We start from the raw sequence: 24,023 nt of genomic DNA, 5'->3' as shown, positions 1-24,023 counted from the left end.
GTCAGTCGCCCTCTAGGGAAACCCCTTCTGCAGGGCTGTTCTCTTCAGGAGAGGCATGTCCAAGGCAGACTTGGACAGCCCAGCACAAACCACCTTGCTCCTCCCTACTCAGAGTTAACTGTTTACCAACTGAATTTACCCAGGTGAACTGCTGTCCTGATTCCATTTCTAAAGGGCCTAAGTGATGATGTAAGGTGACCTTGAAACCCAGTCAGAGATTCTCTCTCTGGGAGGCTGGTGGGTTTTGTTTGGTTTCCTTCAGAGAGTGCCAGCTCTTGCTGTCGGTGATTTTGAAGTTGCCATCAGATCCTCGAGCTTCCCTTGGGACCTGTGCCCTGGATACCTGCCTCTCCCAGGAGTTCTGTCATGAGTCACAAAAGTGTAACTATCAAGTGTCGCCTCCGGATCAGGCATTGTGGTTGGCCCTGAGAACACAAAGCAGACACAACTCCTACCTTGTTGGAGTTTAAGTCTAATGGGAGTGCTCAGTCGCTTAGAGTCATATCCGACTCTTTGCAGCCCCATGGACCGTAGCCCACTGGGTACTCTGTCCATGAAATTTTCCAGGGAAGAATACCAGAGTGGGGTACCACTTCCTATTCCAGGGGAATCTTCCCATCCCAAGGATCTCCTGCATTGGCAGGCGGATTCTTCACCACTAGCGCCACCTGGGAAGCCTTCTAATAGGAGAAGCAGTCATTAAATAAATCACTCGATACCACTCCAGTTGATGGGTGCTGTGTGGAGGGTGTTTGGGTCCTGTCGCCTCCCTGCACAGCCACATTTAAGCTGAGACCTGAAGGATGTTAGACTCAGTCACTCAAAGGAGAAGGGGGAGGAGTTTCAGCAGAGGGAATGCCGCCCAAGCACGCTCTGTGGTCATGTCTAGAACACAGCCTTGTACCTGAGAATGTCGAGAGTGGCCATGCCTGGGCAGTTTTTTGGTTTTTTTTAATATATTTATACAGTCATTTGCTTTACTTTTTAGATTCCACGTGTCAGCGATGACATAGACTATTTGTCTTTCTGTCTGTGAGCATTCTTAAATGATCACTCCCGTGCGATCATGAGCTCCTCTAGAGCAGGGACCTCCAGGGCAGGGCTTATCACTCTTGTGTTTAGTCGCTCAGTCGGGTCTGACTCTTTGCAACCCCATGGACTGTAGCCCGCCAGGCTCCTCTGTTCATGGGATTCTCCAGGCAGGAACACTGGAGTGGGTTGCCATTTCCTCCTCCAGGGATCTTCCCGACCCAGGGATCGAACCCGGGTCTCCTATGTCTTCTGAATTGCAGGTGAATTCTCCACCCACTGAGACATCCAGGAAGCAACAGGGCTCATGGTAGGCACTTAGTAAGTCTGTATCTAGTAATAAAAGGGGTTGGTCATGGACAGTCTTTGAGCTACTTTCTGTTAGACCTTCTTTATATTAAAATACGACACACAGCTCATGAAAATATCTGCAGTGACTTGATTTGTCGACAGCAGCTTCCCCAGCGAGACTGGCTGGTGGCCGCCCTTGGAGAAGGCTCTTTGCCAGGCCCACACATCCTCACCCTGCCTTCCCTGCTGCTCTCTGTGCTGTGTTCCTTACCCTGTTGACTTGGCCTGGAGTTAGAGAACCTGGTCAGTGGGACACGGAAACTGTCCAGGAGTATTTTATCTGGGCTTCTACAAAGATGAAGGCTCCTCGCAGCTTTGGTGAATCACAAAGCAGGCCATCCACTATCTATACTTGGGAGGGTCTTGTGCATAAGTGAGGTTTCCAGGTAACTAAAGGTGTGCATACTCAAACTTCTTCAGTCATACCTAATTTAAGCATTCTGATTTTCAGCATATTAGGCATTTCCGTGTATTTCTAGAAGAAAATTCTTTTTTTTCTCCTTTATAACAGGCAGGTATATTAAAAGGTATGTTGCCATCAAGGCCTCTTGAGGGTGTGTATGACTTGGCACCTCTCGCTGATGACTTCCGGCACCTGAAGACAGACAGACAGAAATTTTGTAGTCTTCCCTGTTTGCTACTTTGTAATTAGGAGGTTGGTTGAAACTTGTTGCTGTTAGCTTGCCTGTATAACCCCTTGCCTTTTTCTCACCTCTTGGTCCCAATAAAGTGTAAAGTTGGAAATATAACCAGGTTTTATTTACTTGTTCCTGTATTTGTTTAAACAGTTGTTCCTTCACCAAATACATGTTCTGCCAAGTATTGTGCTAAGTGCAGAGCTTACAGAGCAGAGAGTGATGAGTTCTTGCCCTGCAAGAGCCAGGGGATGGGGGGACTGCGGTGAAGAATTGGGCCAGTGGGAGGACCTGCACCAGACTGAGCTGTTCAGAGGAAGAGGGCGTGGTTGGGCCTCAGCAGTGGCTCTGAATTTATAAACCCGTGAAGTGTGTAAACTTCATTGCTTACACCTTGTGCCTTCTGTTTTGGCTGCGGAAGCCCATTTCTATGTCTATCAAGTCCTAGACAGGGAGAGCCTGTTTTAAGCTGGGCTTCAGGTAGATGAGGTCTTGCCGGACATCTGTGGTCTTTTAGTTTTGCCAGTTTCTGTCATTATTAGTGATGCTGCTGAATAACTTGGTTACTGTCTTAATCCCCAGGCTTCCCTGTTGTAAAGGCATATCTTTCTCCCATTATAAGCAACTTAAGGGATAACGACTTGACATGTGTTGCTATCTGCTTCTCCAAAAACCTCTCAATGTCTTAGAGTCAGTTGATGAAACTTCCCTGGATCAGTTAAGTGTACTACAAAACGGTGATTTCTTTCTATAGCATTTCTTTAGCAATTTCCTAGCTGTCAGTGTTCTGTAAAGATCTTTAGATCCTTCCTCTCTACTCCCCTCATCGTGGACTAGATTTTTGTTTATTCAGTGCATTTTAATACAATTATAGCCATTATTCTTTTTGGTTTGCAAAATGGTCTGAGTGTGGCTAGGTGGGAGCCCCTTCAGTCTGACCCCTGTCTCCTTGACCTTAATTCTTGAGCACATCCTTGCTCTTTGACATAAGATGTTCCAGGCCCACCCCTGGAGTCAGCCATATCTCAAGAAGCCCTTTTATTGCAGAATAACATTTAGAAGCCGGACTTGGGCACCAAGAGTGCCCATTGCTACAGAGATGTCATGGCTCCTAGAGTCTTTTAATGGCTGAAACTAGGGTATTAAAAGAGGAAAAAATAGACATTTTCATCGATATTTCTCCTAAGGGATTACTTTGTTATAAGATCGGTATTAGAAATTCAATTATGATGATGCTTGGAGCTTATCAGAGAACCTTTCCTTCTTAAAAAAAAAAAAAAGAAGTTAAAATCCCTTTGTGTCTGCTATTCTCATCTCTCTGGAGGAAGAAAGGACAACTGCATTAATCTCATGTCACTTGAGGGAAAAACTGCTCAGAAGGGTTAAGTTGTCCAGGACTCTCTCATTTTATCACATGCAGTCTTCCTAAGTGTGTTTGTGCTACTTCTGTGCTGGGAGGGATTTCCCAGGTGGCATGAGTGGGAAAGAACCCACCTGCCAGTGCAGAAGATGTAAGAGTCGAGGGTTCCATCCCTGGGTCGGGAAGGTACCCTGGAGAAAGAAGTGGCAATCCACTCCAGTATTCTTGCCTGGAAAATCCCATGGACAGAGGAGCCTGGTGGGCTACCGTCCATAGGATCGCACAGAGTCAGACACAACCAGTGCAACTTAATCCACACACTGTGCTGGGAAAGGGTAGCCGGCAGTTATCTCTTATATGTTTTAGTAAATTCCTTTTGTTATCATAGTTTTGCTGTCTACCGAAAAAGCATTTCTCATGTTGCCAGTGCTCATAATTTATTCTGGTTACTTTTAGGTGCGGCTAAATCCAGTCCAGCATCTAAACCAGGATCCACACCTTCTCGTCCCTCATCAGCCAAAAGGGCTTCGTCCAGCGGCTCAGCATCCAGATCTGATAAAGACTTAGAAACGCAGGTCATACAGCTTAATGAACAGGTAACTCAGCATCCCCTGCCCAGTCTGTGGCAGCAGAGACGGGTGTGAGGGCGAGATGAGAAGACCTCTCTGGGCCTGGGATAGGAGAGGGGAAGGAACCAGTGGCTTCAGTCAAGTCAGAATGAAAGGAACTAGTGGGGCGGATAAAATCAGTGGCCCGTTGTCAATAAAAGATGTTAAGTCACCAATCTCACAGCTGTCTATTGAGAGGACAGCTTCCCAGGTGGCTCAGTGGTAAAGAATCCACCTGCCAAGCAGGGGATGTGGATTCAATCCTTGGATCGGGAAGATCCCCTGGAGAAGGAAATGGCAACCCCCTCCAGTATTCTTGCTTGGGAAATCCTATGGACAGAGGAACCTGGCGGGCTACAGTCTATAGGGTCGCAAAGAATCAGACACAACTGAACGACTACCAACAACAAAAATACATTGAGACAGGAGGACAGATGAGAAGGCCTCAGGTAAATGCAAGCGGGCAGGCTAACCACCCCCCATCCGTACCCCACAGACACACACCTCAGTGCTGTTAGGAGCTCCAGGCTGGGCCACGGCGCTTTGAGCCAGTCTAGATTGTGTTACAGGCATCAAGGGTTGGTCTCCCTCCCTTCCTCCTTTCTTTCAGCAACTATCGGTTAAGCCTGTTCCATGTGACAGACACTGTGTTGGATGCTGATCGTATAGTGGCAGCAAGACAGAGAACTTCCCTTCTCTCGCTGAACTGACAGACAGACAGACAGACAGACAGACAGACACACACCACCAGCTGTTCTACCAGCAAAAGCCAAACACCGAGCCCTTCCCACAGGAGTGAAAGTAGACAGGAGCACTGAACCCAGGAGCGGGGGGATCAGAAAGGCCACAGTGAATTAGGACTTTTCTTTTTTATCTAATATCCCTGGGATTGCAGTAATCTATCTCTGCTGTCTTTGAAATATTCAATATGAAAGCTTACATATGCTTCCTAACCAACAATAGCTAACTTTGCCTAAGTGTATACATAGCTTAAGGGGCTTTTCAGGTGGCGCTAGTGGTAAAAAACCTGCCTGCCAACGCAGGAGAGACACTGGTTAACTCCCTTGGTCAGGAAGATCCCATGGAGGAGGGCATGGCAACCCACTCCAGTATTCTTGCCTGGACAATCCCATGGACAGAGGAGCCTGGCAGGCTTCAGTCCATAGGGTTTCAAATAGCTGGATATGACTGAAGCTACTTTAGCACAGCACAGCATGCATAGTTTAAAAGTTGTGGAGGGCAGCTTTGGGGATCTGGAGTCTCAGAGAGATGGAGGGACCCAGTCAGGGGCCTGCAAGTCTGCTGGGGCGGTGCCCACAAGCAGCATTCATCCTGCGGAGACCTCAAATCGTGGCTGAGAACCCTCCACTACCAGCCAGGCAGACCATGCGGGATCTTAGTTCCCCGACCAGGGCTTTAAAAAATAAATAAATAAATAAATAAAAGTTGTGACGTACATCAAACTCTCACTGAGGGCACCCAAAGCCAGTGCTCTCTAATAGTCTGGAGGGATGGAGTTGGGAGGGAAGTGGTGGGGAGAGTGTGGGGACACATGTATGCCTGTGGCTGATTCATGTTGATGTAGGAGAAAAATCATCACAGTATTGTATATTCTCAAATTTAAAGAAAGAAAGAAAAAAAAAAAGCTTACTCTAATTGCAAACTTCAAAACAAAAAAGTAATATGACAACTGGGAGCTCAGAACCCAGTGTAGAAAACACCCATCCTTGCCCTGAGTTGGGAGGAGAGTCTTTTATCCCGGCTACCCCGACCCCTGGGCTTTCCTGGTTGCTCAGCTGGTAAAAAATCTGCCTGCAAGGCTGGAGACCCCAGTTTGATTCCTGGGTTGGGAAGAGCCCCTGGAGAAGGGATAGGCTACCCACTCCAGTATTCTAGCCTCGAGAATCCCCATGGAGAGAGAAGCCTGGTGGGCTACATTTCATGGGATCGCAAAGAGTTGGACAAACTTAGCAATTAAGCATACAAGCACACCCCCACTGCTGGGACTGGAACCTTTATTCCAGGTCCTCAGGCTGTTCCCAGCCACTCGCTGGGCCAGTCCTGGTGATTAATCTGGTTCTTGATGAGCCAGCAAGAGTCTGGAAACAGTTTTTGAGATAATTGTATATTTGCAAACAAGGACCTGGTTAAACAGCCAGCAGTTGCCTAACGAGGGTGTTTCTTTACAATTCTGAACACTTTAATGAAAAAGGTGTAAAACCTTAAGTCATCCGGTGAGTAGGACTTTGGTTTTGAAATTGTGGAAAGTTCGAATTACCTGTTGATTCTCAGTTTGAGCCCTTATACCATGTCCCTAATGAGTTCTTCCTGGATAGGAGGTGGTTACGCCAGCACTAATTAGTCTGGGGCCACGTGCCTGAGGCTCTACCGAAGAAGGTCAGGCATGGGTCTGTAATACCTTAGATTTATACCCCTTTCTCCTTCAGTTCAGTTCAGTCGCTCAGTCGTGTCCAACTCTTTGCGACCCCATGAATCGCAGCACACCAGGCCTCCCTGTCCATCACCAACTCCCAGAGTTCACTCAAACTCATGTCCATCGAGTCAGCGATGCCATCCCGCCATCTCATCCTCTGTCGTCCCCTTCTCCTCCTGCCCCCAGTCCCTCCCAGCATCAGAGTCTTTTCCAATGAGTCAACTCTTCACATGAGGTGGCCAAAGTACTGGAGTTTCAGCTTTAGCATCATTCCTTCCAAAGAAATCCCAGGGCTGATCTCCTTCAGAATGGACTGGTTGGATCTCCTTGCAGTCCAAGGGACTCTCAAGAGTCTTCTCCAATACCACAGTTCAAAAGCATCAATTCTTCAGCTCTCAGCTTTCTTCACAGTCCAACTCTCACATCCATACCTGACCACTGGAAAAACCATAGCCTTGACTAGATGGACCTTTCTTGGCAAAGTACTGTCTCTGCTTTTGAATATGCTATCTAGGTTGGTCATAACCTTCCTTCCAAGGAGTAAGCGTCTTTTAATTTCATGGCTGCAGTCACCATCTGCAGTGATTTTGGAGCCCCCCAAAGAATAAAGTCTGACACTGTTTCCACTGTTTCCCCATCTATTTCCCATGAAGTGATAGGACCAGATGCCATGATCTCAGTTTTCTGAATGTTGAGCTTTAAGCCAACTTTTTCACTCTCCTCTTTCACTTTCATCAAGAGGCTTTTGAGTTCCTCTTCACTTTCTGCCATAAGGGTGGTGTCATCTGCATATCTGAGGTTATTGATATTTCTCCCAGCAATCTTGATTCCAGCTTGTGCTTCTTCCAGCCCAGCATTTCTCATGATGTACTCTGCATCTGAGTTAAATAAGCAGGGTGACAATATACAGCCTTGATGTACTCCTTTTCCTATTTGGAACCAGTCTGTTGTTCCATGTCCAGTTCTAACTGTGGCTTCCTGACCTGCATATAGGTTTCTCAAGAGGCAGGTCAGGTGGTCTGGTATTACCATCTCTTTCAGAATTTTCCACAGTTTATTGTGATCCACACAGTCAAAGGCTTTGACATAGTCAATAAAGCAGAAATAGATGTTTTTCTGGAACTCTCTTGCTTTTTCCATGATCCAGCAGATGTTGGCAATTTGGTCTCTGCTTCCTCTGCCTTTTCTAAAACCAGCTTGAACATCAGGAAGTTCTTGGTTCACATATTGCTGAAGCCTGGCTTGGAGAATTTTGAGCATTACTTTACTAGCATGTGAGATGAGTGCAATTGTGCGGTAGTTTGAGCATTCTTTGGCATTGCCTTTCTTTGGGATTGGAATGAAAACTGACCTTTTCCAGTCCTGTGGCCACTGCTGAGTTTTCCAAATTTGTTGGCATATTGAGTGCAGCACTTTCACAGCATCATCTTTCAGGATTTGAAATAGCTCAACTGGAATTCCATCACCTCCACTAGCTTTGTTCGTAGTGATGCTTTCTAAGGCCCACTTGACTTCACATTCCAGGATGTCTGGCTCTAGGTGAGTGATCACACCATCGTGATTATCTGGGTCGTGAAGATCTTTTTTTGTACAGTTCTTCTGTGTATTCTTGCCACCTCTTCTTAATATCTTCTGCTTCTGTTAGGTCCATACCATTTCTGTCCTTTATTGAGCCCATCTTTGCATGAAATGTTCCCTTGGTATCTCTGATTTTCTTGAAGAGATCTCTAGTCTTTCCCATTCTGTTGTTTTCCTCTATTTCTTTGCATTGATTGCTGAGGAAGGCTTTCTTATCTCTCCTTGCTATTCTTTGGAACTCTGCATTCAGATGCTTATATCTTTCCTTTTCTCCTTTGCTTTTCACTTCTCTTCTTTTCACAGCTATTTGTAAGGCCTCCCCAGACAGCCATTTTGCTTTTTTACATTTCTTTTCCATGGGGATGGTCTTGATCCCTGTCTCCTGTCATGAACCTCAGTCCATAGTTCATCAGGCACTCTATCAGATCTAGTCCCTTAAATCTATTTCTCTCTTCCACTGTATAATCATAAGGGATTTGATTTAGGTCATACCTGAATGATCCAGTGGTTTTCCCTACTTTCTTCAATTTAAGTCTGAATTTGGCAATAAGGAGTTCATGATCTGAGCCACAGTCAGCTCCCAGTCTTGTTTTTGCTGACTGTATAGAGCTTCTCCCTCTTTGGCTACAAAGAATATAATCAGTCTGATTTCGGTGTCGATCATCTGGTGATGTCCGTTTGTAGAGTCTTCTCTTGTTTTGTTGGAAGAGGGTGTTTGCTATGACCAGTGCGTTCTCTTGGCAAAACTCTATTAGCCTTTGCCCTGCTTCATTCCGTTTTCCAAGGCCAAATTTGCCTGTTACCCCAGGTGTTTCTTAACTTCCTACTTTTGCATTCCAGTCCCCTATAATGAAAAGGACATATTTTTTGGGTGTTAGTTCTAAAAAGTATTGTAGGTCTTCATAGAACCGTTCGACCTTTCTCCTTAGAAACTCAGATTCTCTTAATAGCTTTATTATTTCATGCTTCTTCATCATCATCTACTTCTACCACACCTAGGTTCCCAACCCTCTAACCCAAAGTAGAACCGCCTGGAAACCTTGGATCCCACCTGCCCCTCTGGCTGTACAGCCTGCGCCTACCAGCCCCACTTCTTCTCCTGGGGCTGGTTCTGGGCTCCCAAGAGCGCACCCAGAGCCCCAGAGCCCTGAGGGCCCATGCTCTCTGCAGTGCTTCAGCTAAACCATGCATGCTCAGTCACTAAGTCGTGTCTAGCTCTTTTGCAACTCCATAGTCTATAGCCACCAGCCTCCTCTGTCCATAGGATTTCCCAAGCAAGAATACTGGAGTGGGTAGCCATTTCCTACTCTAGGGGATCTTCCCGACCCAGAGATCAAACCCACATTTCCTGCATTGGCAGGTGGATTCTTTACCCTGAGCCACCAGGGAAACTGAACTGTCCTTCTATTCATAACACCACTCTCAAGAAGACAGAACAGAGAGAAGTACGTTTCAGTGGGCTTCCTCCCCTGGCTGTAATTCCTCCATTCAGAGGCCTCACCCCCGGGCTGCCCCCAGTGCCCACACGTGGAGGAGCATTGTGCCCATACCTCCGTCTGTCCCTGTACCTCCGTCTATCCCCCAGTGGGAAGGTTAGATACCTCCTACCTTGTGAGCCTTCATTCACCAACTGCTTACTGAGCACCTCCTTCAGCTGTACTTCCAAGGCTGTGTTAGTGCTCCCTCCATTTTCTGTCCCTAGAGCCTACAAGGTGCCCCCCTGAAGCTGGTGGGGAGCCTCACACAGGCATCGCTGTGTTGGAACTGAGGACAGGAAGACAAGGAAGGGCCGAGCAACATTGCCCAAGCCAAAGAGCAAATAGCAGTGGTAATAGACAAGGTGACAAGTGCCATGGACTTTAAGAATTCTCACGTACTTGGTCTTGTGCCTTGACGTGGGCAGTCTCCCATGATGCTCTGAAAGCACCGCTGTGCCAGACGGTGTCAGTGATAGAGATGAATCAGGGGAGGAAAAGACATGACTGAAATAATCAGGGGCTGCGGGCTGGGGTCCCTGCCATGCTCGGGGACCACGGGGTGAGGAGAGTGGGCCTGGTTAGCCCTCACAGACCCTGTCAGTGGCTCAGACAGGAAGGCTGGGCACATCTGCAGTGCATGGACACCGGGGTGGTGGAGAATCGGGAGAAGAGAACTTGACTCTCCTCCAGGCTGCATCCCTAGCATTTGCCCCGCTACCGTTCAGGCTCCTGCTCTGACACATTGGAGTGGGACTGTGAAAATGGCATCCCCTTCGCCAACTGATCTTTCACTGGGTAATTTAGCTCCTGTTGTTTTTACCAGGGAATGTTTATAGCTGCACATATTACTTGATGCGCCTGGAATAGCTGCATGGGCCGCCCTGGGCTGGGTGTTTCTACTGAGCTTCAGCTCTTGATTCACTGCACAGACCACACCAGGCAAGAGGCAGACGAGCCTGTGGTTTCCATGGGGTAGAGACATCCAGAGCCCTTTCTTGCCTGGTCCAGGGGAAGGGGACCTGGCAGTCAGCAGATTCCTGAACTCCATAGACCCATCCACTGACACCAGTGCAGGCTTGAGATGGACTTGTAGTCACGTTTGAGGAGGAGGATGCCAGAGTCAAGAGGGTTTTCTTTTTTTTTCTGGAATTCAGACAACTGGGTTGTCTTCAGTTTTTACAAATGTCCATGGACAGAGGAGCCTGCCGGGCTACAGTCCATGGGGTCACAAAGAGTCGGACACGACTGAGCACAAGGCACAATGCCACAGTATTATCAGAAAGAAGAGGTATAGCCAGAAGCTGGTGATCCTCCGTTGCCTTTTTGGTTCTCGTTAGTTATTTATTTGGCTGCACTGGGCGTTTGTTGCCGCGTGCAGCATCTTTAGCTGCAGCATTTAAACTCTTAGTTGCAGCCTTTGCGATCTAGTTCCCTGACCAGGGATCGAACTCTGGCCCCCTGCATTGGGAGCATGGAGTGTTAGCCACTGGACCCACCAGGGAAGTCCCTCCTCCTCTGCTTTGTGAGCAGCTGCGTGAGGGCATCAGTGGGGTTAACTCTGAGGAAGACCCGTACCCTTGAGTCTTGCTGGATGGATTCAGGTTTGCCAGGTGCATGAGGAGAGGGCCACTACATGTGCTGAGTGTCTGTTTCAATGAATCAGTAACTCCAGACAGCTAAATAGCATGTGCAAAGGCCTGGCGTTACTAGAAACAGAGAGATTTCCACTCCAAATATTATCTTTGGAAACCTGTTAAGGGTGATTTTTCATATACTGAGAGAGAGGTTACACCTGAGGAGGACCGTGAAAGACCTAGTTTACTTCTACAGATGTTCTTTGCTTAAATGTATAACTGCTCAAAGGGTTTAAAAAAAATTGAGGGCTTCTCCGAGAATAGGAAGGGGTGATGCTTTGGGCCTGTGTGGGGTTGCTGGCCCTGCAGCCTGGAATTTGAGACCAGGTCTGTCTGCACGCCCTTCCGGGTTTCTCAGCCCAGGTGATGGCTCTGGCGGACTCAGCCTTACAACTTGCCCCCTTCCCTTTACCAGTGTGAGAAGCTGGGAGGCCCCTGAACCAGCACCAAGGGAGAAAAAAGGAAATGGGGACTATTCTGCTGAGAGAATGGGGCTTCCACACTATCACCTTTCCTGTGATGAGCTCAAAGCGAGCCCTAGAGGAGCGGAGGCAGCTCCACTCAGCCTGCTGCTGGCCTGACCCGGTTTTCCCTGTGCAGCCGAGCCCCTGGCTCCCCGCAGACGCACTTGTCCTGTTTGGGTCAGAAGCTGGGGCTCCAAAGCTGAGGGCAGCTCTCCATGCAAGTGACGTGAAGAAAGAAAGGAGGGGCCACAGCCGCTCCCTGATGCTACCCCCTCCCCATGCCTCTAATCCCCCTCCCTGTAGAGGGCCAACGAGTTGTGGGGGACGGTGTGCCCCAGCCATGTCAGTGGGAAAGGAAAGCTGACTTGGAGCCCAAGTGGAACTGTCTCCTGACGAAGGATCCCCAGGCCTGACGTTATCATAAACGTTCAGCTGACAGGAGTGACTGACGTGCTGCTGCAGTTGGGTCCCGGCCCCAGGCTCAGGCTCCAAAAGCAGCCTTTGTCTCTCTCCCCGGACTTGCCCATCCGTTACTGTTGCACATCTGTCATTTTTGCACGTCTGTCTTTTCACGTTTCGCATCCTTATACGCAGGCATGTTTGGTCACTTATTTCTTAATGCTGTATTTTTTGAGGGTTTTCTTTTCCACCTTCCCCACCCTCGCCAGGTACATTCGTTAAAACTTGCCCTCGAAGGCGTGGAAAAAGAAAGGGATTTCTACTTCGGAAAGTTGAGAGAGATTGAGCTCCTGTGCCAGGAACATGGGCAGGAAAACGACGACCTCGTGCAGCGACTAATGGACGTCCTCTACGCTTCGGATGAACACGTGAGTGTGAGCAGAGCACGGATGCTCATGGTCTAGAGTGATGCTCTTGGTCACGGCACAGTGATGGCTGTACCTTCAGAGACTGCCCCGGGGGCTCAGTGAGCTCGGCCGTGGCACGCAATGTTCCCAGAGGGTTCAGCACGAGCCTCACCCGCTGACCCTGCCGAGGGGACTTGCATTCCTAAATCCCGGAAGAGAGGAGTGGATGTCCCCAGTCGTGGGGGGCGGGGCCTTGGGTTGAGAGAAACAGGCTTGCGCAGCCTCAAGTGGTTTTCAGCTCCCGGAGCAAATGAGCAGTAAGAGTGTGTGTAGAGATTCTTCTTTCTTCATGATGGAGCAGGGCGTGGTGAAAGGAAACAGTAATGTAGACAATGCTCTTCCCGTCCCCGTCAGCCCCACGGCTGTCTGGTTCTGCCTTCCTGGCTGGTTGTCTTGGTTACCCATCGCCAGCACAGAGTAGCGTCGTGGGACAGCCTTCTGTGGGCAGGTACTCCCGGATGGCCTCCTTCGCGGGGAGGCCTGGGGTTGCTCCCCATGAGTGAATGTGCTGAGGGGGGAACCCAGGTGGTGGCTCCATCCGGGGATGGGAAGCAGGCATATGAAGCAGCAGAGGAGCGGGAGTCTTGGGAACAAGGCGGGGAAGGGGCAGGATGAATGGCAGAGCCCAGGGCGGGTCACCCCACGCCTGCCTACACAGGGCGGGAGAAGCCCCCCAGCAGGACTGGGAGCCCACTGGGGCTTCGCCTTCTGGAGGGCGGCGGCATGGACAGGAGGGGAGCCAGGCCCCCCGGGGGCGCTGTGCGGGGCTGGGGAGCCGGGCCCCCCAGGCAGTGTGGACAACAGGGGAGCCGGGCCCCCCAGGCGCCATGGACCGTACAAGAGCTGGGGCCCCTGAGTGTGGTGGGCGGCAGGGGAGCTGCGCCCCCTGGGTGCCGTGGACGACGGAAGCCCGGCGGGTGGTAGGGGTCCTTCTGCCAGTGTCTCTGCACCACCCAGAGTGGTGTTTCCATGACGTTCTGTGTGTATAGACTGCTTTGTCATCCATCAGGCACTAGATGAACTGTGGTTATTGTCTTCACAAGCTTGTTTGAGGCAGAACCTGATGAGGTCTGTGTGGTTCCGTGAGCCAGAGTGAACCACGTGCTGCCATCCAGGGTGGTGCCTGCTCATGGGAGCAGGGCATCCTGCAGGATGGAACCTTCCTACCACGCCGCCAACAGGAGGAAAAGCCTTCTGCTCCTGACCTCCAGCCAGATCTTGTCCTAAGAAGGAGTCCTTGTGTAAGAGCACCAACAAGCAAACTCCAAATGAAGGGTTGGCAGAGCCTCAGACTTCCTAGCTAATGATATGAGGGCTGGCCGTGGGCAGGAGCTCTTGTCCCAGGGGAGAGACTTTAGGGGTGTCTTCCTCCATGACTACACACTCAGCTTCTGTTAGACCATTTCTACCACCACCAACCCCCAGCATACACACCAGCACCAGCTTGCTGAGGTCTGGCTTCAGCAAGCCATTCTGCAGAGTATAGGCAATGAACACACACCCTGCCTCCCCGCAATGAAGTAATATTTCAACACATCATCAGTTATTGGGACTAATGGGTTTATTAGCAAGGCCTTTCCACAGACTCTTGGGATGGGATATGAGGGGGAAGAGCCAAGGGCTTTACATGTGTCAGCTCCTTTAATTCTCCAGAGAATTAAGTAGATATGGGTGTTATCCCATTTTACAGATGAGAGAAACTAAGGCGGCAGAGAGATTAAAGAACATTCCCAAGCAAATAAGCATCATAATTTGCTTTTGAACTCGAGCTCTGAGTTCATGCCCTCCCTTCTGCAAGCCTGAGCCACCTTTTAAACAGGGAATATTTTAAATAGGAACGCCTTTTAAATAGGAACAGTTGTGATAGCTGACATTGCACATTTAGCGCGTGCTAGATACTACATTCGTGTTCTAAATACATTTCTCACCACCTCCTTTTACGTCGTGTGAGTACTATTACTTACCTCTGCATCACAGATATAAAATTACTTGTCCAGTGATCCACCCTTAATATGCTCCATCACTACCCAGGTTTCTCTAACTCAAAGCCCCAAAATCTTAAGGATTGTGTTCCCACTTCTCAGTGTGTTGGGTGCCGTGGGCAAGGGCAAGAGTAAAGGCGGTACCACGTAGGGGAACACAGGGTAGACTTTGTCTAATTGACAGTATTGAGTTGCCCGTGTTCTGTATGTGAAGCAGGAATTAGTCAACGTCCTCCCTGGGTTTTCTCCAACAACTCCCATCATCTCGTTTTGTTGTTTGGCACCTTCAAAAGTATCATTCTAGCCACTGGGCTTCCTGTTAATTCAGCATCCATCGAGAACGTCCCTTTTCTCCTGGCTGGCAGCAGCCAGACCCACCTTTGTTGTTCTGGTGTCGTCAGAGAGGGAGAAACGTGGTCGGGAGGAGAGAGAGATGGCGGCCTTGCTGCCGGGTGTGTGCTGGGAAGCATCTGAAGTCCAGGAAGAGATTTAGAGGCAGTAACCAGGCCGCGGGAATCTAGAAGATAGACAACACAAACTACATGTGTGGGTGACCAGAGCAAAACCTTCAAACCCAGTTGCTGCTGTCATTTTTCTCATTCCAGGATAACTTCTCATGCAGCTCTGGGTCTGGACAGCTCCAAAAGAAACACTTGAGGCTATGCTGAGTGTTCCATAGAGGATCAGCTGGAATATGCCAGGTGTCCTTGTTTAAAATGTGACAGGACCCATTTTTTTTTAAACTTTGATTTCTATATAGAAAGATAGGGGTGACTGCTGTGTGCCCGGACACTGCAGGGGATTCTCCTTACTGCACCCACGTGTACACATGACACTTCCTAGCAGTGGACGGTGAGGGGCTCAGGAGAGTGGTCATCCTGCTCTGCTCCCTGCTTGTCTTCCTAGAGGTTCACAGAACATCCTAGACACCCTAGACCCACCGAGGTTTGCCTCCCTCCCTGAGCATAACGAACCCTGTTCTTGTGGCCGCCTCCCAGCTTATCCAGGTTCTACCATTAAGGGGGTGAGCCTTTAAAAAGCATCCACTTGGGCTTCCCTGGTGGCTCAGTGGTAAAGAAATCCACCTGTCAATGCAGGAGACGTGGGTTCGATCCCTGATCTGGGAAGACCCCGCATGTCTCAGAGCAACTAAGCCCGTGCATCCAACTATTGAGCCTGTGTTCTAGAGCCCCTGCTCCACAGCAAGAGAAGTTGCCACTATAAGCAGCCTGTGCACCTCAACTAGGGAGCCTGCACATGGCAGCAAAGTCCCAGTGCAGCCAGAAACAATTTTTTTTTTTTTTTTAAAAAAGCTTCCACCCTTGCCCAGGAAAGGTGTCAGTTGGGGAACAATGTGCTCAGCACCTTCAAACGCAGTTGCTGCCTTAATTTTTCTCATTCCAGGATAACTTCTCATGCAAATCTGGGTCTGGACAGCTCCAAAAGAAATATTTCAGGTTATGCTGAGTGTTCTGTAGAGGATCTGCTGGAATATGCCAGGTGCCCTTGTTTAGAATGTGACAGTATACTGCACCCGCCCCGAAAGCTCCAGAAGCCTCCTTTCCCCCCACTGTGCTTCACCCTGACCGTGCGTCCTGTTTTCAGGCCATTCACACACTTCAGTTCTGGCTGGACATGCAGCCATGGTGCATATGGTGTCTGGGAAAAAAATGCCAGCACTTTATTCCTGTCGCCGCTGGCCTGACTTCTGTGCACCTCCGAGAGGCGGAGATTTCTGGTTGCCTTCCTCCTGGAAGTGGGAGAGGTGCTGAGGAATCCGAGGCCGCGCCGAGGGTCTGCTCGGCAGTTAACCACGGACGGATCCTGTGTCGGCACTACAGGCGGAGAGGTCTCCTCCCTCAGTCTTTATTTCACCTTGGCTGGTCTTTGACTCTTATAGTCCAGCCGATCCTAGAATAACATGTTTGGAAGATGTAGACATGCAGATGAGTTTGGAGTGTAAAAGTAAACAGAGGCAGTTCACTTTGCAGTCATAGAAACCTCAGGGAAGTTTCCAGAGCAGATGGCCAGCTTGCTGTCCCGTTCCTGTCTTGATGATTCTCATCCTCTTTAATACTTGGCTTGGGGCCACAGGTGTCTGGGCTTGGTCCTTGCGTAGCTGCTGCCCTGTGCTTCTGTCAGCAGAGGGTCACCTGCTAATACAGAGGCGCGTGTTTCCTGCGGTCCTGTCCTGGAACCCACTTTGGGTGGAATGGCTTAAGCTACCTCCCCAGCTCCGCCCATGTCTTTTGGATTCAGCCTGCATTTCTGTCACTGGACGCAGCATTGGGTGTGTAGAAGGCAGACACAGCCCCTGCCTTCGCAGAGCTTGCTGCCCTGGCAAGAGGGAGAGAGAGAGAACGCGGACACCGCCGACTGGAATATGTCAGGCTGTGATAAATGCGGTGATGGAGACATAAATAAACTTGTGTGGGGCGCACATAAAGACAGCCTGGAGGGACAGGCCGGGACTTCACAGAGAAGATGACATTTGTGTTGGATGTTGAAAGATGATGAGGAATGTGACCAGTTGCAGAGCTCAGGACGGGGGAGTGCTTTTTCTGCAGAGGAAACAGCACGAACAAAGCAGAGGAAAGAACAGCCGGATGCGCTGGTGTAGGAGCAGCGGATGAGCCTCCATCTAGAAAGGTGGGAGCCACCCCCACTCTCCCGCCCACAGTAGCCCAGAGCCCCCTCCAGCGCTGACTTGCGGCTCGCTTCTCCTTCTGTTGATCATTGAAAGAATGAGGAACTCCAAAGCAGCCGCTGACAGCTAATCATTTAGGAAGTGGTGATGGACTGACATCCAAATGTTAGACTTAATTAAGCAGGTGGCGCCCCGGTGCTTGAGTCATGTATTTGACCTTGGTTTCGCCTGGCTGCCTCCTCGCCTGTGTGTTTGAGTTCCTCCCTCTTGCATGGGGCAGAAGAGAAAGATCATCTTTGAGCATGAGCGCCTCCATGGCACAGCGGGCTAGGAGCTCCCCGTGGTGTTGTGTGATGGGTGTGTCCTGCCAGGCCTTCAGGGCACCTTCATTTGCACCCCAGGTGTTAGCAATCCTTTGGTAGTGCAGGACGTTTGTTCTTTACACCCGTGTTAATCAGTAAGAAGAGTGCTCTGGGGTCCGAGGCTCCTGCCGATGAACTGTGTGACCTCACAGGGGCGCCCCATGAGTGAGGGGCTGCCCTCGGCCAGCTGGAGACCCGAGGCCTAGGCCAGGACACCACACCTACCCCCTTGGTCAGCACGTGTGGAAAGCAGGCCTGGGGAGGGGCCTAACCCAGTGAGTGGGTTTCTGGGCCCGCCACTGGTGTAACAGGCCCACGGTTCCTTGAATCCACCTCTTCCAACTTCCAGTCCGGGATTAAATCCATCATCCCACAATTGAGGGATTAAATCTGTCATCCCACAGTTGACTCCCAGTCCTGGTGTGAGCAGACAGGATTTTCTGTAAACTGTCAAATAGAGCCTCATTTCTGCAATCTTCCCACCATCTGCCTAACATTCACAAAAACAGTTGTGTAAGAGAAGCACACTTGAAACCAGCTGAAGTCCAGGTGATGTGACATGGAAGCAGCTAACTCTTTAAAGTCAGGGTGATGAATCAAACAAGATCTCTAACCCCTGAGGGATTCAGAGGCTCCGAGTCCAGCTGGAGACGTCGAGTAGAGTCAGCTTGAGTCTGCAAGTCAGCCTTGTAGCCAGACAGTGGAGGCAGACACACAGAGATACACACACACAGAGACACCCAGAGAGCTGCAGTGTACACCCTGATGGAAGCATGAGTCATGGATGTAAAGCTCAGAGGAGTGACCCGTTCTGGGGTGAAGGCAGTAAGAGAGGCGTGGGGAGCAGTGTGCAGCAGAGCAGACACGGGGGTCCCTGGTCCACCTCCCAGGAGCAGGACTTCCCTTCTTTGCTCCCGGACTGGAGGCGGCCAGTGGCTCCTCCTCCCTGTCTGATCCCAGCAGGGGTGCTCTTCTGCTCCCGGGAGGGTGGGAGGGTGCCTCTGTCCGTGAGGCCCTAACTCTGTGCAGAGCAGGGGAGTACAGAGGCACGAGGAGCATGCTGCGGGGCTGGCCTGGGGAGGAACTGGCAGAGCCTGGAGTAAAGGAGGGCTCAGGGCTTGGAAGTCAAAGGACACGGCGGTTAAGGGATTAAGGAGCAAGGGGTCCCAAAGGACAGCAGATGTGGGCAGAGAGGAGGATTGGGGTCTTCACGCTTCAGAGGTGGAGCCGAGTTGAGTGTGATGATAGGTGTGGTTGTAGGGAGACTGAATATTTCATGTGTATCTTGACCCCAGTCCAGCCGGGGATGGTGCTAGATTTGAACCTAAGTCTTCAGTATGGCATCATTTTCTCTTCCTGTTGTAGAAAAGATTACTTTTTTAAAAATCTTTTTTACTTCTAAAATATATTCCAATGAGTTTTCTCCTTTCAAGAAAAAAAAAAATCACAGCTCACACTTCTGTGCCAAACACTGTTCTAGGCACTTTAGCTATGCTAACTCAGAGCCCTCTGTCGAATTCAGTGACTCCGTTGATTCACTGATCAATGACACCCATTGAAAACTCTATTCAATGGGCACTTTTGGTCTGTTGCCCATTTTACAGAGGAGAAAACCAAGGCACCCAGCAGTTAAGTCACCCAAAGTCACTCAGCTTGTAAATAATGGATCTGGGCTATGAACTCCAGGTCCATGCTTATAACCTTGACATTAATGCTGCCTCTCAGAAGATAAGTGGCACGTGACCTCGGCTGATAGTCTGGGTCATCTGTTGTGGCACCCTGTCTGATGTCCTCCTCCTGACACATGTGCACAAGAGTTGTACACACATGTGCGGTCTGACACAAATGGATGAGGCCCTGTCCCAACTTCTGGAGCCTCAGGATCCACAAGGCTAAGACAAGCAAGATTACAAATCAAAGTTTTACAGCCAAGGCAAAATAAGCAAACCGTTGCAGGAAGAAGGAAAGAGAAGCCTGCCTCTGGGGTCTGTAGACATGATCCTGCTGTATTTGAGTTGGATCTTGAGAGAGATGTCCTGGGCTAAAGGGAATAGGGCCAGACAGGAAGGAAGTATGCAAAGTGTGAGAAAACGAGTGTGTCTGTGTCCCAGCGGGTGCTCCCAACTGCATTGCAAGGCATTGTGCATTCTGGAGGCAGCAGTTGGCCTTGTTGATCAGCAGCACTCCCTCTGTTTGAGTAACAAAGAGCTGATTATTATTTGAGAGGTCAGAAAATTAAAAGATTTACAGGTGTGATTGACCAAGGTTGGTATTCCCCTGGGTTGGTATTCACAATGTATTTCCCTGGGTTAAAGGCAAGTAGTAAATAGGTCCTTTGGAACCAAGTGGAGGAACACCTCAACCATCAAAAGTAAGCAAAAAATGCCTCACGTACCCAAAATATATGGCCGGAAGGAGCTCAACTCCTGCGCTCCCTTAATGGAGAAACCGCCTGGCCGGGAGCAGCCCGGAACTGTGGCTGTCACCCTTTTCTTTACCTAACCACTCTTGACAAGCTGCTTCTCCACATCAGAGGAGTAACAGGTTATAACAAAGGGTCTGCTTCAAGCAGACACGCTACCAGGTGAGGAGGAAGACAGAGCAGGGCAGGAGACAGGAAGCCCTCAGTCAGCCTCGGGGTCCTGGGGCTCAGCGCCCTGACACAGCAGGCTCACCCCTGGTTATCATAACACTCCTGGGTCCTTTGGTTTACTCTCTTATGGAGGGTGGGAAAGTATGTCATACGTTCTGTGAGGCTGTGCTTCCAAAGTGGATAGAAGGAAAATGCGGTGCACAAAGCCTGCTGACTGTGTTCTAGAAGGATCCGATTTTTGAAGGGGCGGGGGACGGGAAGGCGTCCCTCTGTGTGCCTTGGCTCCTGGGAGCAGGGAGGCTCCGCGTGACTCGCTCCATGGAGACGCCCGCCGGCGGCCGTCAGCTCCATCAGTTGAAACCTCCCCCTGGCCCCTCTCCCCTCCCCCGCAGGAGGGCCACCCGGAGGAGCCGGAAGCAGAGGAGCAAGTCCACGAACAGCAGCCCCAGCAGCAGGAAGAGTACTGAACCGTCCCGGCAGCTCTCCACACTTCCGTTTTGGTGGGAACTTCTCTTCCGGAGAATTGGAACACGTGTGGCCTCAAGCTCATCAGAAACCAGTTGTTCCCAGTCTGCTGTTACATCATCGCGCCAGCGCCCACGCCAGCACTGCCCTCGGTTCCCATTTCCTTTGCCAAGACACACTAGCAGCGGCCATGGGCGGCCTCCCCGAGACATCCCGGGGGCCACACACCTTCAACTTCCCCACTTGGCTGCTTGAGATTGGTTCTGCTCTTTGCATTTCTTTCCAGAACAACTTCTCCCCAACCCTACCACCACCACCACCACCACCACCACCACCACCACCACCACCACTCCCTTTTTATCCTGGTGTGAAACAATGGTAATTTGATATATGGTATTTATATTGGCATTTCTCAACCCAGTGTCACTAGATGTCACACACATTTGTGGTGCTTTGATGTTTGCAAGTCTAACCTCTGTGAACATAAATTTGGTCAAATAATAAATTGGAACAAAGGGAAACAGATAACTTGATATGAAAGCCATATGACAGTGACTTGTTTCATGGGGAAAAACACAGAGTCAGTTTCTCCCTCCACTCACAAATGAAAGGGAAGAAAAAAGGAATCAAAACTAGGACTTCAGGGCCTAGCAGTGTTCATCCATCAGCATGTTAGACAGCCACACAATATGTTGTTTTGGAAGACATTCACTCAAGGAGAACACCATCGCGACGTGGCCCTCCTACTGCGTGCCCCTACCCCCTGCCCCCACCCAGGTTCTCATGCTGTTTTCTTTCTCAGGGTCCTCTTTGGTGGGCAGCCACTCTCCCCAAAAGCTGTCATCGGGGGTCTGCAGTCAGAGGGGGTCTGCACAGGCACAGGTCCTTCCTGTCTCTTCATGTGGGTTTTAGCCCCAGCCCTGTCATCCACGCTAGGGATCCTAAAGAATGACTTCAGGGTGTGCAGCCCTGGGCGTGCCACACAATTGCTGGAAGGCCTGCAGTGACGACCTTAGGATAGGAGTGTAAGCCCAAGGGAGAACCCTGCTTCTGAAGTCTGGTGTTGACACTGGAAAGACAGCACAGAAAAATCTGACTCCCAATGCCTTCTGGAATAAGGAATTCCCCCTCTTCAGTACGATGGCCCTCCTTGTCATTGACCTTCGCTAAACCGTGGCAATTCATAAATAGAGGAAACATGAATGAATTAAAAGCATTCCTTATTTTTTTTAAACTAATATTTGCACATTTTCTTAGTATCTTTCCAAATCTTTTTCTCCCCCCACCGCCCCTTTGAAAGATGGTTTCCCTCCCTGGATCATTCACTTCACTTGGTTTCTAACTTTAGGTTTTCTTTCACTTGTTATTTGACTTAGCAGGTGCAACAAAACACAAACAAGTGTGCCCCCCCCCTTTCCTCTTAATTGAAAAAGCTTCAAATAAATTTCTGAATTATGTCTCATAAAGCTTTGACATTTCTTTATTAACTGATGAAATATGAATTCTAAATTCTAGCTTTGAAGCTTTCCACCAAAAGGAGTCTTCTCAGATCTTTGGCGGCAGAGTGGTATTTATCGAGTTACACGTGAAAAGGATTGCTTGTATTTTTGAGGTTGTTGCGGACACTGCAGAAGTGGACAGCTGTTCTGTGGGGCTTGGTCTCCCTTTCTTCTCTCTCCTGCTTGCTCTGCACCTCGGCGACAGCCCGATTCTCTCAGGCTGGAATCCGGCCTGGTTCTCTGCGGTGACATCCTCCCACACCTGGTCGCAGGGCGTGGTCGTGCTATACGCAGCTTTGTGCTTCCCGGCATGTCCCCTCCCAAGCCTGTCGCACTCACTGAGTTTCCTTCTTTTCAGACAGCTCTGGTGAAGAGGCACAATAAGTAGTTCCGTGCAGGTGACACTTCAGTGGTTCCCGGGCAGTTTTTTTGCTTGCCCTGGACACATCAGTAACACCCGGTGCCAGGTAGGGCAGGACCCACGCTCCCATCATGAGGGTGATTACTGGGTAGTGTGCTTAAGCCTCGCCAGTGACCCTCAGCCACTCTGTTCCTCCCTAGATCCCTGACTTTCTTGGCTATTAACATACTGGCCAGACACCTGGCAAAGATAACTTTCGCCAGTCATCCTATTCCCGCTTCCTTCCTGGTGTCTTGGGGCGGACTCTTTGTTTATTTAGAAAGGAGCTATATACTCCCCTTTCTGTCTCCATCTGGGGCATCTTCCGCCGCACGGGACATCTCTGGTGCCTCGGGGTATCTTTGACAGCTAACTTTCTCAGTCCTCTCTGGCTGCACCCCAGCCTCTAGTGCAGCTCACCTCTCATTTCCCAGGACTGCTCCTTTCTCCCTGATGACTGTGCCCCATCATTCATCTCAGCAGCCAGCGTGGGCTTTCCTCCATGTCCCCCGCCCTCGTCACACATCCTCATGCTGGGCTGAGAAGCATCTGCTGGACTTGGGTCTTAGGGTCCCCTTCACACCCGCCACAGCTGATTCTAGTATGTCCACTGCTCATATCAGGTAGGAAGTGATTGAAGCAGGGAGTAAAGAGAAAACAGCAGAAAAGCAGAAAAAAGACAAAAGACACACCCCGAGAGAAGTAAACTCCAGAAGGGAACCAGGAACTCCTCCCTTCCCTGGTGAGTATTTCCATTATTCCGTTAAGGTTTAATATGCATTCAGATTACTTTTACTAAATAGTACACCATAAAGCTTTTGTTATATATTAAATGTAAACTGAAAGGAATGTAAACAAATGTATTGTTAATTATAAATATAGATAAGTAATGACATAATAGATGAAAAGGTCTTATTCAGATGTATCACATTCATTTTACATTACCCATCTATTGTCGCATGGTAGAATAGTTTTTTGTCTCTGAATATGTGAATAACTTGACTTGCGTTTATCTTTTTACATATTTAATAAAAAAAAGTATATGTTAAAATCAGCCTGGTTCCATAGAGTCTTAAATTTTTATTCTACAGGTTTCCTTTTGAGTGAGCATGTTTATACTAATAGGTTCTTTACATAAATTTCATACAAGGTCCACATGGTTTACATAGGGAGGGGGGTAGCTTGTTTTTATTGATGGCAAATGTTTTAGCAGGAATTACAGGTTAATATTTAAATCAAATGTAGCAGCTATACCACCGTTTTAAAATTCTACAATTTAAAAAAAAAAACAAAACAGGCTTTTCTGGTGGCTCAGATGGTAAAGAATCTGCCTGCAATGTGGGAGACCTGGGTTCAGTCCCTGGGTTGGGAAGATCCCCTGGAGGAGAGCACGGCAACCCACTCCAGTTTGCTTGCCTGGAGAATCCCCATGGAGAGAGGAGCCTGGAAGGCTGCAATCCACGGGGTCGCAAAGAGTTGGACATGACTGAGTGACTTTCACTAAGAATCCCCTTTTAGGAAACATTCCACTTGCAAGCCAACAAAGTCTTCGCTCCCATCTGGACAACTCAGGGGTTGGGCAAAAGCAGGTAGATGTTTTGAAGTAAAGCTTTGTGGTAAAATGACCTGCGATTGGCA

General features: G+C 49.4%; 1 protein-coding gene across 5 annotated transcripts in view; it reads left to right on the top strand.

Annotated features, from left to right (window-relative positions):
* MAPRE2 (microtubule associated protein RP/EB family member 2) overlaps nucleotides 1-23,439 on the top strand; it is a 187,387-nt gene extending 163,948 nt beyond the window's left edge. For all 5 annotated transcript variants that reach the window (XM_019986572.2, XM_070778752.1, XM_070778751.1 and 2 more), the window contains 3 exons: nucleotides 3,832-3,971; nucleotides 12,240-12,398; nucleotides 20,414-23,439. In XM_019986572.2, the coding sequence (XP_019842131.2) occupies nucleotides 3,832-3,971; nucleotides 12,240-12,398; nucleotides 20,414-20,488 (374 nt within the window). In that variant the 3' untranslated portion in view covers nucleotides 20,489-23,439. The remainder of the gene's footprint in view (nucleotides 1-3,831; nucleotides 3,972-12,239; nucleotides 12,399-20,413) is intronic.
* Nucleotides 23,440-24,023: the final 584 nt, after the last annotated feature.

Source organism: Bos indicus, chromosome 24, assembly GCF_029378745.1.
Source record: "Bos indicus isolate NIAB-ARS_2022 breed Sahiwal x Tharparkar chromosome 24, NIAB-ARS_B.indTharparkar_mat_pri_1.0, whole genome shotgun sequence".
Lineage (NCBI taxonomy): Eukaryota > Metazoa > Chordata > Mammalia > Artiodactyla > Bovidae > Bos > Bos indicus.
Note: the sequence above shows the minus strand (reverse complement) of the source record. Positions and strands in the feature narration are given on the sequence as shown.